At 36.6% G+C, this 14,022-nt stretch overlaps 1 protein-coding gene across 2 annotated transcripts in view; it reads right to left on the bottom strand.

Annotated features, from left to right (window-relative positions):
• The window catches only part of DNAJB14 (DnaJ heat shock protein family (Hsp40) member B14), a 45,958-nt gene that overhangs the window by 16,940 nt on the left and 14,996 nt on the right, over nt 1–14,022 (bottom strand). For both annotated transcript variants that reach the window (XM_081085653.1, XM_081085652.1), the window contains 2 exons: nt 11,120–11,288; nt 2,218–2,363 (listed from right to left, as the gene is read on the bottom strand). In XM_081085653.1, the coding sequence (XP_080941779.1) occupies nt 2,218–2,363; nt 11,120–11,271 (298 nt within the window). In that variant the 5' untranslated portion in view covers nt 11,272–11,288. The remainder of the gene's footprint in view (nt 1–2,217; nt 2,364–11,119; nt 11,289–14,022) is intronic.

The raw sequence follows: 14,022 nt of genomic DNA, 5'->3' as shown, positions 1-14,022 counted from the left end.
ACCTTTTATACAAAAGAAAAAACTATAGTTTTGCTTAGATTAAACAGCTTGGTATCCCCAAAACAGAAGTTAATATAGACTGGTTAAAATAAGATGACCCAAAAGGTAATGAAAAGATCCTGTGTGCTGGATGAATGAAACTTGTCATTTCTGTATGATGACACTAGATGTAATATTTTCTAATTAACTGCCTTTACTCACCAAGCATCTATGGATTACAACCTGAGTTTTCTATGCAGTTTTCACTCAATGAAAAATGGGCTCATCAACAAACTCCCTATTCTGACCTTCTTTGGGATTAATTGGCATTCTGATTTATAGATAATCTCCTGTATACTGAATAATGTCTTTACTCTAGAGATAAGTCAACTTAGCATTTTGATAAATATTAACTTTCTAGTTTTGTAAAGCAGAGCATTAAAATCTAAAATATATTAAACAAAAGTACAACCAATCACTTTTGTTAAACCCCTTCTGGGTGTGTAGCTGGGGTGACATTTAATGCTGTTCAACACTTCAAAATGCAACACAGGCTGTAAAAATATTGGTAGATCTACTTATTGTTATTCCAAAACCAATAATGCTAACATGACTTCAATGCAGAAATGTGAGAAAAAAGCAGCTTAACATTCTCAACATGAAGAATGATATCACCAGTGATGGCGAACCTTTTGAGCTCAGCGTGTCAGCATTTTGAAAAACCCTAACTTAACCCTGGTGCCGTGTCACATATAGAAATTTTTTGATATTTGCAACCATAGTAAAACAAAGATTTATATTTTTGATATTTATTTTATATATTTAAATGCCATTTAACAAAGAAAAATCAACCAAAAAATGAGTTCGCGTGTCACCTCTGACACACGTGTCATAGGTTCGCCATCACTGACCTAGACAGTGGTCGGCAAACTCATTAGTCAACAGAGCCAAATAGCAACAGTACAACGACTGAAATTTCTTTTGAGAGCCAAATTTTTTAAACTTAAACTATATAGGTAGGTACATTGTTATTAACTTAATTAGGGCACTCCTAAGGCTTAGGAAGAGCCACACTCAAGGGGCCAAAGAGCCGCATGTGGCTCGTGAGCCACAGTGTGCCGACCACAGACCTAGCAGATCACAAACATGCCAATAACTCACTGCCGTTATGTTTTTAAATGTTTTAAAAGCAAAAAAAATTAAATGATTTTAATTTATAATGTGAAAATCTTGCCTTAACTTTTGGGGCCAAATATGCTAAAGTTAAGTTAGTGTTTTCTAGTAAAGAGATTTTTCCTGTACTATCCAAGACACCATTAATTTAAGGAAACAGAAGGTTCAGTCACGGTGATTATTTTACTTTCACTTAGTACCACTTTGGTGGCTGTTTTTATTTGACTATATTAACAATCCTCAAACATATTTTGCTTGGCAACTTCCTTTAAGAAATAAAACCATTTGGAAACTGTTTTGTAGAAAAGATAAATTGAGTCCTCCACCTTTTAGAAATATTTTAAAAATGAGTATCTCCTTCCTGTTATTCCAAGATCCCAGCATTTATTTCACTGTAAGCATTATACTTGGCTCTATAAATGCCAAATTCATAAGAACAATCATAAATTTAAGCATTTTCCTATGAATTAGAAGTTATCTATTATGAGTAAGTTCTATGTAACAAAATATGAAATTACAAAATCAGTTATTTTACATTTATTTACTAAATTGACAAACAAAAATAGTATTGATAAATTAAGACAAATAAAGAGTAGGCAAGAGAAATGAAACTAATTATTAAAAAGAAAAAAGTCACTTTAATTAGAACTACATATAAAAAATACAAAACTTGGCCAGAGTTAATAGAAATATAAAACCACTGGACAGATAGCAATTCCAAGTAATTTCCCAATTCTAATACCTTAATGTTTCTAATATCTAAAAAACTCACAAAATCTGTATTTTCCTTTTAGTTCCCTTAGAACCAGATGGTAATATGCTAGAGGCGCATCCATAATCATTATACGACGTGCACAGTAAATTAGAAAGCATGTTGCTTTCATGAAACCAAACTGCATTTGTTTGGCTCTTAGAAAAACAAGTTAGTGAAGTTTTAAAGGATTTTGAGGACCCTTGCTTATGCTGGCTTCTTGGCACTAGTCTAAAGGCAGAATTTAATATTCTGAAACACTAAATGGCTTCTAAAAAGAGCTTGGTAAAATTGCTTTAAAGGGTTTACTTTACTTTTAAAAGCATCTGTTGCTCCAGGTGCATGGTTTTTGTCTGGATGAAACTTCAAAGCAAGCTTTCTATAAGCTTTTTTCAAATCTTCATCACCAGCATCTTTGGTAACTCCAAGTACTTCATAGTAATTTTTACATTTGTTTATGCTGTGAACAAGAGAGTGTGTTATAATGAAAATTTCAAGGAAGAAGTTTATGTAATAGCTCTAATGTTTTATTTATTAGAAGAGTATAAAGAACTGTCTGTGGACTGATTCCTCAATATCAAATGATAACTTATCCTATTAAGGGTTAATGCTTTGATCTGGTTTTCGACCAGACCATTCCTCCAACCTCTTCCCAGTCTAAGAAGAGTTGACCATGAGAATGTCCTTGGTGCAATTTATCACAACTACATAGAAGTAAAGCAAAATCCATAACAAATGTGGATGAAGGACAGAGCACAGAGGATAAGAACAACTTTTAAGCATAAAGAAATTCAATAATCCTCGCAAGTACATTGTAGCTAAAGAATAGTATATGTTACACTCAAGAGTTTTGTTGTCCTGTAATGTATATCTAACCAAATACCAAAGCAACAGTTTAGTGCATGTAAAAACAATCACAGCACACTATGGTTTAAATGTCAAGGCAAGTCAATTCAGCTCGGCCATGTTAAAGAGAATTCATTGGTGAAAGATCATGGGATGCAAAAATGTTTGTTACTCCCATTTTCACTGTGATAAGCATATTCTTAAAGAGTACCTACAGTAAGTCCTCACTTGATGTCGTTGTGTGACTTAGCAAAATGATGTGTAACAAAACAAATTTTACCATACGCTAATTTACATAAGCAAGAGTTAAGTTCCTACAACATTTCATCAATGTTATAATGAAACAATGTTGAATGAATCATTATCCAAGGACCTACTGTACTTACATAGTTTATAACCCTAAAGATGTAATTGATTTAAAGCTGGAGTCTTTAAAGTATATTAGGAAAAGAAATACTCTAAATGGAACAGAGAACATTAATTTTTTTGGATCCTAACATTCTCTCACAACCTAAACATTTTTATTCACTAAAATCCAGGTACATCGTACACATTTTTATAGCAGACTTTATGACTCTAGATGTGTTCCATGTGTAAGTGGCTTGATGACAGAGGTAGTAACAGGTAAAAAGATCTGAGGCATAATTGTTCACTGGCAGCAAAAGTGTTTCAAACACTGACTCAAAGTTTTCAAAGAAAAGAGACAGGATTGATCTTTTTTTTAAACTACTAAATATATTAATCATCACACCGCTTGGTACAGGATAGGCTCTCAGTAAATATTTCTGGGATAAATGAGCCTAAAGCTCTTCTTTTATAATGAAATCATTTATTATTTGGTATATTAAATAGGGAGAAAAAAAGAGAGAAGACCTTATATAAAATTAGAGAAATTTTTCCATAGCACATAAATTAAAATCTGATACCCAGTCCTTCTTTAAAATAATGATAATTAAAATTGGATTTTTCTACTTTAGATAACAAATATTAACACAAGTCAATTTTATTTAATAAATATGACATTTTCTTTATTTGGTCCAGTAATATTTATTGAATACCAACTATGTCCCAGATAGTGTTCAGGCCCTTGAGATATATTAGTGAACAAAACAGAGCACGATCCTACCATAGAAGAGACTCACTCTCCTGAATATTAGAAACTATGCAATAGAAAAAAGGGGAAGGGGACATTTATAGAACACTACTGTGTGTCAGGCACAGGCTTCTAGAAAGAGTGTAGTAAAACTGCTTCAAAAGCAATATCCATGCTCTAATATCCATTAAGAATATCCATGTTCTAATATCCATTAAGCTCTGAAAAACATTAAATTATTCTATAAATAATCTGGTTGCAAAAACCTGACTTGAACTCTGAAAGGTAAAATTTGACCTGAACAAATGTGAAACTGCTACACAGTCTTCATATATCCCATTTAAGTGAATAGTTGTATGTTTTATTGCAGAAATGTTCCCATTAGGGTCCGAGCTGCTTACCAGTTATGTAACGTACAATGCATACTTCCTATTACCTTTCTAAACATGAATGATTCAAATTACAAACTATATCTGGTCCACTAACTTTTCACATAGAGAATTGTAGAATCTTATTATGTTGATTATTTTACACAAATTATCTCATTTACTCATTAGGCAGATATTATTCCTAATTAACCAATGAGGAAATCAAGGCTTTGAGAGGTTAAGTAAATTGCCAAAAGTCATATAATCAAGTAATAGATGGGAAGAAACCAGGACTTATTTCTTCAACAAAAATGTACTGAACATCTACTTTCTGCTAAATGCTGTTTCAGAGGCTATAGTGGGGAATAAAACAATCCAAAAAAATCCCAGCTCACATTCAATTTACAATTGGGACAGGACCAAGCAATGAACAGAGTACGTCACATGGTAATACATATTTAGAGAAAAATAAAGTGCAAAGGGGGCTGGGGAATGAAAGGTGAGGCCTGCTACAGTGATTAGGAAAGGCACAGTAAGGATTCAAATATCAGTTTGTACAACTTGAAAATCCTGTTGAGATCCAGAATCAAGAAGAAAAGGAACCTCCTCAGACTCGAGAGTAACTAACTATCTCCTTCCTTGCAATTTGCTTTTCCAATCAATGTTTAAACACACTTTCTTCCCTCTTAGATATTTTCAAATGTCATTTCTGGTGCCCAGAACATGCGTTCTCTGCCTCCCGTCTTGCTTAGTTTCCAACACTTCCTCAAACCTCAGCTTGGCTCTTTCTCTTCTCAAAAAATCCTCAAGACTAGGTTGGTGACCCTCTTATAGCCTCTCAAAACTCTTGGAACTTAGCCCTCTGCCAGCAATTACCTCCCTGTACTGCTGCTACCTGTGTACTTGTCTGACAACTCTTTTCTAGACTAGGTCCCTTGAAGGCGGGCACCGTGTCTTGTTCACCATGTGTGTTGAATGAATAGATGGACAGATGGATGACTGATTCAATTTGAGAGCAGAAATGGTGAGAATCCAAGTAATTTTTAGGCTAAAGGTGATATGTGCTATAATGCAAATGTAGTTGAGTTCTGTTGGCATCAGAACTCAATTTGGAATAAAGAAGAATCGACTATGAAACAAGGAATAGGCTAAAAATATGTCATACTACAGGAATGCAGAAAACAAGAGTAGTAAACCAAACACTGAACTATCCTAAAGTTATTACTATTTGGTTAGAATGCATAAGATATTTAATTATGTACCAGACTAACCCTCTAAATTTGTTTTGTTGATAATTTCTGAGCACAAAAGGCTAGACAATACAAAAAAGCAGCCTAGGAAAGAGTTACTGAATAGTGTAGAAAAATTAGGTTGGAATTCACAATCCTCTAGAGATGGGTCATAAAGGTTAAAGAATTACCACAATGAGGAAGAAAAAAGTTAAGAAAATCAATTATTTCACTAATTCTGAGCTGTATCTAGCTCTGCCATATCTTCTCTGTACTAAATTTTTCATCATATATTAGAGGAGAAATCTTTGAGAAACCAACATAGAAGTATGAAGTCTACAATCACCAATGGAAAGCTGAAGGCTACGTATTTCAATACTCCAAATATAACTACCCTCAAAGGAAACATTGTGCAACACAGACAGACAGATCTGTCTGAGAGCTCAACACTGGAGAGGTATATCTGGTTCAGCCTTCATGTCTTCCTTTATGTGCATAAAAGAATAGTGGGTAGGGGAGGAGGGTCTTCTTTTAGTTCTTTTTTATATAACATAACTGGTTATTTAAATAGATTCCATGTTTATTAGTGTTTAAGGAAACATTTATTCTTGGAGGCAAAGGATTATTTATTTTATGAGTTTAACAAAATAATTTCTTTTCATTTAAAGAACTACAATTAAAGTCAAATCCTAATGAAATAAAAATGCCCATCATTCAAATTACTTAATAGCTGTACAGAAGTGTTTTGAATTGATAACTATAATGAAAGTCCAGTTAATGATTGCACACTGATCTTGAAAATTTTAAAATAATAGATGGGCTTTTAAAAATGAGATCTTAAAAATCTTTCATATTAGATCCATGACACCTTTTCCTCAATTTTTCAATATATTTCAACTCAAGGACAACAATGTGCTTAGTTTCACAGAACGTTACTTTTACAAAGTTATACCCTTTTTCTTCCATCTTACTGTAAGCTAGTCTTACTTATGTAATGAATGCAGCATTATTGCATGGCTTCTCCCATTGAGCCAAATTGTCACTGAGCAACTTGATTGCATAATTGTGCTAACAACAAGATAACATGGCTTTCTTCTGAAAAATCCCCTGTGTATAGGTAAAACAAAAACAAAAACATACAGCATGTAAATGTTTGCTGGTGATCTGTTACCTCACTAAAGCAACACTTTGGAAGATGATATAAATAACTAGAGGCCCGGGGGGGTGGGGGAAGGGGGTCCCCTCAGCTCACTCTGCACCCTCTTCAATTGGGGACCCTTTGGGGGATGTCTGACTGCCGGTTTAGGCCAGGATCAGGCCTAAACCGGCAGTCAGACATCCCTCTCACAATCCTGGACCTCTGGCTCCTAATCGCTCACCTGCCTGCCTGCCTGGTCACCCCTAACTGCCCCCCACCAGCCTGATCACAACCTCACTGCCTCTGCGTGCCGGCCTGATCACCCCTAACTGCTCCCCCTGCCAGCCTGGTCACCCATTACTGTCCCCCCTGCCAGCCTGGTCACCCCCAACTTCCCTCCCCGCCAGCCTAGTTGCCCCTCACTGCCCCCCCTGCCAGCCTAATTGCCCCCAACTGCCGCCCCTGCCAGCCTGGTAGCCCCCAACTGCACCCAAACACCGGCCTGGTCACCTCTAACTGCCCCCCCTGCTGGCCTGGTCACCCCTCACAGCCCCCCTGCCGGCCTGGTCGCCCCACACAGGCTGCTTGTTCAGTCGTTTGGTTGTCCCTCACTAACCCCCCTGCCGGCCTGGTCATAGGCAGCCATCTTGTGAGGGTGTGAGGGTTAATTTGCATATCACCTCTTTATTATATAGGATAAATGTTCCATGATTGAGCTAATCAACTCTTATTAACTGAAGTATTTTGAATAAGTTAGGGATTCTATTAAAGAATGTTTCAATCATATTTAGTCCCTATAGGGGAAAAATAACTAAATTTACTAATAAAAAAGGTATAATAAAACTATTGACCAGAGAAAGAATTTCTAATGTAGGTATACTACTAAGCTAATACTTCTTCCACGTAAGAATTCACGGTCTCAAACATAGCTGGGTCCCAAATGCTAACCAACAATCTTTCCATTTCCTCTGTTTTTCTGCTCTGCAAATATTTCATACGTTTACCATCCTCCTCAAGCTTTCAAACTCATCTCTTTTTTCATAACTCTCAAAAGATAACCTGATCTCCAATTTCAGAGAGTATAGAAGCCAACTGACAGAAACTCAACATTTTATGTTCCCATCTGGACAACTCGGACCATATACAAATGTATCTGAACTCACCATCATATTTCTGCCTTCAATTTTTAAGATGTCCCCCCCCCCCCTAAATATTAAAACAAGGAGATAGCAACAAAAAAGCCCTGCTCTCCCTTCCTCATTTCTACCATGCCTCATTTCTACCAGGAGTTTGACTGCTCACTAGGATGTACTCCTCTCTTTAAGGTTAGAGTAGAAAAAATTTTAAACAAAGATTTTTTTAAAATAACACCAGATTTAGAATATTCCTGTTCTCCAAAATTTTCAACTGTATTTTTAAATTACATGTTCAAATATATAGGTAATTCTATAGTCTTTCTTAAAAAAATCATTAGGTGATTCTAAATAAAAATGACATGTATACAATTAATTTTATTTAGGTCTTTCATTGAGGACATGTTCTCCCCTAAAAGAGCAATTTCTACAAGAAAATATAGATATATATTTTCAAATAGATATGGATTCTTGGAGTGCATTTCAACACATTGGTTAATTAAAGCTTTTTCTTAAAGAAATTTAAAAGCAAGTCTCACTATCTTAGTCATCTTTGACAAAATACTATAGTTATAAAAGTGTGGTTAACAACATTACTTATATTCCTTTTCTTTTTAATATGTTTTTATTGATTTTTAGAGGGAGAGGAAGGGAGAGGGATAGAGAGATAGAAACATCGATGAGAGAGAAACATCATTTATCAACTGCCTCCTGTACGCACCCCTACTGGAGATGTAGCCCGCAAGCTGAGCATGTACCCTGATCGGGAATCTAACCAGTGATATCTTGGTTCCTGGGTTGATGCTCAACTGCTAAGCCACCCCAGCTGGGCAACATTATTCATATTCTTAAATTGCTTCATTACCATTCATGCTAACCAAATACCCTTTACCATGGCTTAACCATGATTAGGAATTCTTTTAAATCAAGTTTTAGCATCTAAATATATAGGGAAAAAAGCAAAATATATAAGTTATTGCTATTTTATTTAAAATTATTTTAATTTCAAATTATGGTGAGTAAAAAAATAAACTAAAAAGAATGGAGAAAATAAGAATAAAAGAAATAAGAAAAAGCAAAAAAAGAAAAACTAACTAGTTTTACCTCCTCTTCACTTTAGCCAATTCACTGTATTATAATTCACTTTCTGTGTGAATTATCTGATTAATCACTGTTCAGAGTCCTTTATCCTTATACTTTAGTTTCTCTAGAGAGCAACATTAATACACATCAATATAGCTTCCTAAAGCTGTAGTAGGAAGCAAAACAGTATTTTCTCTAGTGTGTCACACTCAGAGCTTCATCTGATTTCCATAAAATATTTTCTTAATTATAAAATTAGTAAAATTTTAAAACCCAGTTCATAATTTTTCAACTCTACCTAATTCTTCTGCTTTTAGTGGAAGTGTATCATGAGGTGAAACTAAAACACTGAGAGAGAACAGTCAGTTAAAATAAAATTAGGGTGTTGGGGGACTGGGTGAGAAAGGTGAAAGGATTAAGCAATAATAATCCTATATAATAAAAGCCTAATGCAAACTGTATGACTGGGAGTTCGACTGCTCACTGTGACGTGCACTGACCACCAGGGGGTGACATGGAACATGGCAGGTGTCAGCAATGCGGCGTTAGCAGCAGGTGGCAGTGGAAGCACTGCCGGCCCCAATGGGCCCCGACGAGAGCGGGACTGCGGCAGGATGGTGGAGCAGGTGAGGGGGCGGTGCCAGGCCAAGGCGGGGCTGTGAGGCTGGGGGTGCGAGGTGGGGCCCGATTCCTGCAGGCCACCCTGAGGGACCCCCCCACCTGTGCATGAATTCGTGCACCAGGCCTCTAGTAATAATAAAAAACAACAACTTACACACACAGACAACAATATGGTGGTTACCAGAGGGGAAGGTGGGTGGGGGGAAGTAGAAGAGGGTAAAAAGGGGGATAAATGGTGATCAAAGAAGGCTTTTATGAACACATAATACAATCTACAGACAATGCATTATAGAATTGTATACTGAAACCTATATAATTTTATTAACCAACTAGAGGCCTGGTGCACAAATTGATGCATGGGTGGGTCCCTCAGCCTGGCCAGTAATCAGGGCAGATCAGGGCCAATCAGGGCCGGCTGGCTGGCAGGAAGGGGCGGGATGTCATCCCAATAAATTCACAAAAATTAAAAGAACATTATGGTGTTTGCATATCTATATCTGTCTATAAACATATATATATGTGTGTGTGTATATATGCCTAAGCGATCAAACGACGGGTGGCATTGACATGCACTGTCCATCAGGGGCAGATGCTCAATCAGTGTGCTCCCACAGCCAACCTCCTGCAGCTGGCCAACCTCCTAAGGTTCCTCCCCCGGGCCAGCCAGTCCCCGATCACCGGGACCACACCCATGCATGAATTCATGCACTGGGCCTCTAGTACATATATAAAGGTAACCTTAGTAAAGAATATAAATAGGGAAAAAAACTATACTTCATTAACATAAGTAGGTAAATTGAAAATGCTGTTACTATTGCCCTCGATTCTTCTCACATATAAAATTCTGCTTTCAGGTATATATGTGACAGAACAATTCTTCTGTCCTCTTTCAGTATTTTATCTAAATACTGTACTATGTAAAAAAATTGAAATAATTTTGCTCAAAAATAATGATCTAGAAGTACTAAAAAAAATAGATGGAGCCTTCCATAGAATTGGTATTGTATAATCTGACTTTATAAAGAATACAAAGATGGTAGTTTACAGACTGATTTTATTTATTTATATATTTTTAATCCTCACCCAAGGATATTTTGCCATTGATTTTTAGAGAGAGTGAAAGAGAGAAAGACCGAGAGAAATATCGATTTAAGAGAAACACATTGCTTACTTGCCTCCTGCATGAGCCCGGACCAGGCAGGGCCTGGGCTGGGGAGGAGCCTGCAACCGATGTACATGCCCTTGACCAGAATCGAACCTAGGACCCTTTAGTCCACAGGCCGACGCTCTAGCCACTGAACCAAATTGGCTAGGGCTACACACTGTTTTTATTAAGAATATAAAACAGCCCTAGTTGGTTTGGCTCAGTGGATAGAGCATTGGCCTGTGGACTGAAGGGTCCCGGGTTCAATTCTGGTTAAGGGCATTGCTCAGGCTCAATCCCTAGTAGGGGGCATGCAGGAGGCAACCAATCAATGATTCTCTCTCATCATTGATGTTTCTATCCTTCTCTCCCTCTCCCTTCCTCTCTGAAATCAATAAAAATATATTTTAAAAAAATATATAAAATGTAACATACCCAGAGTTCGATTTCTTGATGTCTGTTCTACTGAATTACAACTTAAACACTTTTTTAGCTGTTATACCATTTAAAAATTACATTAGCAGCAACTGTAGTTGAAATATAAGTCATGTTTATTCCTACCTGAGAACTCCATCTATTTGTTCTCTGGTGTAGCCTTTTCCGTCACCACTACCAGACGTGCTGTCCTTTGTGCAATTAGGCTTGCTTTGATCAGCACTACCTGATGGTTTTCGGCAATGAGGGCTATTTCCAGCTGTGCTTCCATTTTTCATAATTATTTCCAATAGGGCTGTAGAAAGATACAAAAAAACACTATGTCTGTTTACATATATATGATCTCGAGAAGTTATAAAGTTGACAAATTAAGAATCATGTACTCCATAAAAATTCTCCATAGCATCTTTTTAAAGAGCAAGCGTTCCCTTAAGTATTTAACTGTTTACAGAACACTAATCACAATTTAAAAGTAGAATAACAAGAAATTTAAAACTAATACCTCAAAATTACTATCGTTCATTTACTTATGACACTTTTATTTGTCATATCATGATAAAACTTCAGAATACCAAAGAAAAAGTAGTTGATAAGATTATCTACAAAGAAACAGAAATTAGACTTCCTATTTCTTCTTCAACAGCAACAATGGCAGCTAAAAGACACTGAAATAATATCTTCAAAATGCTCAGAAAGAGTAACTTTCAACTCAAGTTCTGCACTAATTTTCTAAAAATGCAGATTAGAAACATTTTTAAACAAACAAGACCAAAAATTTTACTTCTAAGATTTCTAAAGGGTACTATAATATATTAGGCAGAAGAAAAATGCTTCTAGACAGGCTGTAGAAGGGAATGGTGAGCAAATACTTTGATAAATGTAGGAGTAAATATAAACACTAAGTCTATAAAATAATAATAGTATGTCTAGAATTTGATTTAAATACTGATGGGTCATAAAAGAGAAGGTAGAGAGAATATATAAAATAAGATTGACCATATACATATTCATAATCGTTAAGATGGGAGGGTGATAGGGACTGATAATATTATTCCCTCTCCTATGAATGTGTGAAACTTTCCGTAAGTTAAAACTATACATTAAGCCAAAACCGGTTTGGCTCAGTGGACAGAGCGTCGGTCTGCGGACTGAAAGGTCCCAGGTTCGATTCCAGTCAAGGGCATGTACCTGGGTTGCAGGCACATCCCCAGTGGGAGATGTGCAGGAGGCGGCTGATCGATGTTTCTCTCTCATCGATGTTTCTAACTCTCTATCTCTCTCCCTTCCTCTCTGTAAAAAATCAATAAAATATATTAAAAAAAAAAGAAATAGGATTGCTGTATGGACAGAGATTATGATCCAGTTGAAAAAGTAGCCCAGCCAATGTTGCTCAGTGGTTGTGTGGAGCTATGAACCAGAAGTCACGGTTTGATTCCTGGACAGGGCACACACCCAGGTTGCGGGCTCTTTCCCCAGTGGGGGGCATGCAGGAGGCAGCCAATCAATGATTCTCTCTCATCACTGATGTTTCTATCTCTCCCTTTCCTCTTTGAAATCAATAAAAATATATTTAAAAAAACAACAAAAAAAACACAACTATACATTAAAAAAAACCATGCCACTTCATACCTACTAGGACAGCGGTTCTCAAACTGTGGGTCACAACCCCTTTGGGGGTCGAATGACCCTTTCACAGGGGTCACCTAAGACCATGGGAAAACATATATATAATTACATATTGTTTTTGTGATTAATCACTATGCTTTAATTATGTTCAATTTGTAACAATGAAAATACATCCTGCATATCAGATATTTACATTATGATTCATAACAGTAGCAAAATTAGTTATAAAGTAGCAACGAAATAATTTTATGGTTGGGGGTCACTACAACATGAGGAACTGTATTAAAGGGTCGCCGCATTAGGAAGGTTGAGAACCACTGTACTAGGATGACTATAATAAAAAATATGGACAATAACAAGTGTTGGCAAGGATGTGGAAAACCTGGAATCCTAATATACTGTTGGCGAGAATGTAAAATATGTGGCAAGTTTGAAAAATCATTTGGTTGTTCTTTAAAAGATTAAATACATAGTTACCATTTGACCCAACAATCCTATCCCTGGGTATATACCCAAGAGAAATTAAAACATACATTTACACAGAAACTGGCTCACAAATGTTCATAACAGCATTTTTGATAACAGAAAAAAAATGGAAACAATCCAAATGTCCATCAACTGATGAGTAGATAAATAAAATGCAATATGCCCAATGGAAATATTATTTAACAATGAAAATATATGAATTACTGATATACACTACAACATAGATAAACCTTGAAAACATGCTAAGTGAAAAAGTCACCATATTGTTTAATTCCATATATATGAAATATATAGAACAGGGAAATTTACAGAGACAGAAAGTAGATTAGTCATTGCCAAGAGCTAGTGGGAAGGGAATAGTGGAATTAGGAAGAAATAAGGAGTGACTGCTAATGTGCAAGGGGTTTCCTTTTGAGGCAAATAAAATGTTCTAAAAGTGATTGTTGTAATGGTTGTATAACTCTGTGAATATAATAAAACCCACTCAATGGTATGTTTTAAAAAAAGTAATTGTATAGTATGTGAATTATATCTCAATAAAGCTTTTCTTATATAATAAAAGACTAATATGCAAATTGACCAAACAGCAGAACAACCGGTCACTATGACACGCACTGACCACCATGGGGCAGACACTAAATGCAGGAGCTGCCCTCTGGTGGTCAGTGTGCTCCCATAGGGGGAGTGCTGCTCAGCCAGAAGCTGGACTCCTGGCTGGCAAGTGCAGTGGCAGTGGCGGGGGCCCTACCTGCCTTTGCAGCAGCACTAAGGATATCAGACTGCTGGCTTAGGCCTGCTCCCTGCGGCCTAAGCCATCAATCGGACATCCCTCGAGGGCTCCCGGACTGCGAGAGGGCACAGGCCAGGCTGAGGGATCCCACCGCCAGTGCACGAATTTTCGTGCACTGGGCCTCTAG

This window comes from Myotis nattereri (assembly GCF_964212035.1).
Source record: "Myotis nattereri genome assembly, chromosome: 1".
Taxonomy (NCBI): Eukaryota; Metazoa; Chordata; class Mammalia; order Chiroptera; family Vespertilionidae; genus Myotis; species Myotis nattereri.
The sequence above is the reverse complement of the archived record's forward strand: the minus strand, read 5'-3'. Positions and strand labels throughout refer to the sequence as shown.